At 42.9% G+C, this 2474-nt stretch overlaps 1 protein-coding gene across 1 annotated transcript in view; it reads left to right on the top strand.

The window, feature by feature from the left end:
• Window positions 1-2303: 2303 nt before the first annotated feature.
• Window positions 2304-2474, top strand: part of Ptpn20 (protein tyrosine phosphatase, non-receptor type 20) — a gene marked incomplete at its 5' end in the record, with an annotated part of 38703 nt that continues 38532 nt past the window's right edge. Inside the window, one exon of the mRNA XM_013036665.1 lies at window positions 2304-2314. Coding sequence (XP_012892119.1) covers window positions 2304-2314 — 11 coding nt within the window. The remainder of the gene's footprint in view (window positions 2315-2474) is intronic.

The raw sequence follows: 2474 nt of genomic DNA, 5'->3' as shown, positions 1-2474 counted from the left end.
CTTGCCCGCTGCGTCTGGCTCCTTCGTCCCGGACTCTCTGTGTGAGCGCTCAGGTATGGCCCCGGCTACGGTCTCCGCCGCGACCCTGCCGCCGCTGCCGCGGCGGCTGCTGGCGAGCGCTCAGATGTGTCTTTTTGCCTTAGCTTCCCCTCTCTTGTCTAAGTCTCTGTCCTGTGATGGCACACTTGGTGTGATTCTCTGGCTTAGGACTGTTCAATGGAACTCTAAAACTGCTTTCTATGCGAGAGCTTGTTCAGATTCCAGCTTCTCCTCCGCCATCTTCCCGGAACTCCTGATTGGTTTCTTAAGTCAGTTTGTTTGAGCAGGCAGAAAAATGTTCTGCCTTACCCAGCATTTTGTGATCCTCCTCCCAGACTAGTTCAGTGGGAGGGAGATGGCTGTTTGCTCTAGCTTGGAGTTGTTGTGATGAGGCTAGATTCTGGGTAGAGTTGAGACCGATCAGCAATCAGTAGCTTTTCTCTGAGGGGCTAGCTCCTGAGATACTCACAGACCCCAGCCTGGAGCCATTCTCAGGGTTTATATTTACTGATTTTCAATTGTTTGTCTAGGCTGCAGTGCGGAGGTGCAGCCTCTAGCTCTGTTTACCCAGTGAAGAAAGCCACTCCTCCATGGGCGGACCTTTCTCTGCCTGGGCAGGGTGACTTTCCCCTGGGTGGAGCTGAGACTGGCAGGTCAGGTCAGGTTCTAGTGATCTTCTAAATGGCTCCAAGGCCTGAGTTGGAGCTAGCTGCTTGGGCAGGGCCTTTGTCAGTATCAAAGATGGAGATCTCCAGTGGTGGGGGAGGAGTGGCCTTCCCAATGCTGCTCTGTGAGAAGGAGTGAGAATTCAGGGTTCTACTCACACCAGACTCTTGGTTCTTGGGCCATCCCTGGGAGTCAATCTGCAGGATGAAGATTTCTGCTTCTTGTCAGTTCTTGCTGGTAGTGAGTAGAATCTGCTCACATGCCCCGTCTGGCACCTTTGTCCTGTCCTGTTCTCTAGCCTAGAACTGTTCACTGGAACACTAAAACTGCTTTCTATGCAAGAGCTTGTTTAGCCTCCAGCTTCTCCTCTGCCATCTTCCTCCAGTCTTCTGGTCATGTATTTTGACTTTGAAATGTCACATGAGATGTTGTAGAATTTTGCATTTGCAAGATTATGTCAATTGCTCAAAAACATTCTGATTTTTGGATCATTTCGATTGGTGGTGTTGCCATTTTAAGTTGTATTGGAATTTTAAATATAGAAGAAATGAAGCTTCCAAAGGCATGAATCTCCTTCTGTGGAACACCATGCTCTTCCACCAGAACTTCCTCTACTTCCAGTCCCTGTTTGGGTGCCAGTTGTTGCTGTTTCCACAATGGGATCTGGGAACCTGATGTCTGGTATAGGCAGGAAGGGATACACCATGCAAGTATAGACCAGCTTATTCCTTTTATGATTATAAGAGGGCCTATGAAAATTGCAGACTTACATTTCTTTATGCTTTGTTGGAGAGATAGGGTAGGAGAAAAGCTTGCTTCTTTTTTTATTAGCCCTGAATAAAGTTCTTGCCACTCATTGACCCAAATCACTATATGTCTAGTTCTGAATTATTGGAGAGCTAACAACTAACAGTCTTCCTGCCTTCCTCAGTGTATTACTTCCAGGTCTCTCCCACCCCCACCTCCAGCAAAGTTAACATACAACCTCTAAGTATTTGGTTATGGCTTATATCTTGTGGGACTTTTTTTTAATCTACCCTTTAAGACTGCTTAAGACTTCCTTTCATACTATAGTATAGAAATTTGAATGTAATTTAGGATTTCTGTGACTATATCAACCAACAACAGCTCATTTCTATCTGGATACAGTGGGCTTCGAGGACAAGTTGACCAGGGCTATGCAGGTTCTTAGAAACTTTTATCTCTTCTGCTGTTTAGTTGGTTCTTGTTTACTTTGCTGGTCCTAATTTAATTTTTGTTCACATTAGATTAATCTGGAAAGAGATTTTGGGAACTGCTTTCATTTGAACACTTTTTGTCAAAATTCTAAAAGTTTAAAAATACTCTTTGTTCTATATTAACTTGTGGTTTTAGTACATTTGAGTCAGTGGACAAGATGAATAAAGTTTCAGATATTTGGAACCTAAACTGACAGTATGACTAAAGGATCATCATAAAAATATTTCATGTGTATTCTGTAATAGAATGGGTTGTATTTTGATTGACTGTTTATGTAAGCCTATTATTCAGTATAGATCCCGTTAGATCCTACCAGAACTTCGGTGTAGGGTTTGTGATTTATATTTGATCTGTTTTAGTGTAAAGCAAGGTAAGTAGTGGATCATCCACATCCTCCTATGCCAGACTTTGAAGGACTTCTAAACACTATACTTTTTTTTTTTTAGATTTTTTTTATTGTGAAAATACCATACAGAGGAATTACAATTACATGGGCAAGATAATGATTACATTTCTTATTAAGAATTGTT

This window comes from Dipodomys ordii, unplaced genomic scaffold (assembly GCF_000151885.1).
Source record: "Dipodomys ordii isolate 6190 unplaced genomic scaffold, Dord_2.0 Scaffold333, whole genome shotgun sequence".
In the NCBI taxonomy this organism is placed as follows: Eukaryota; Metazoa; Chordata; class Mammalia; order Rodentia; family Heteromyidae; genus Dipodomys; species Dipodomys ordii.
Note: the sequence above shows the minus strand (reverse complement) of the source record. Positions and strands in the feature narration are given on the sequence as shown.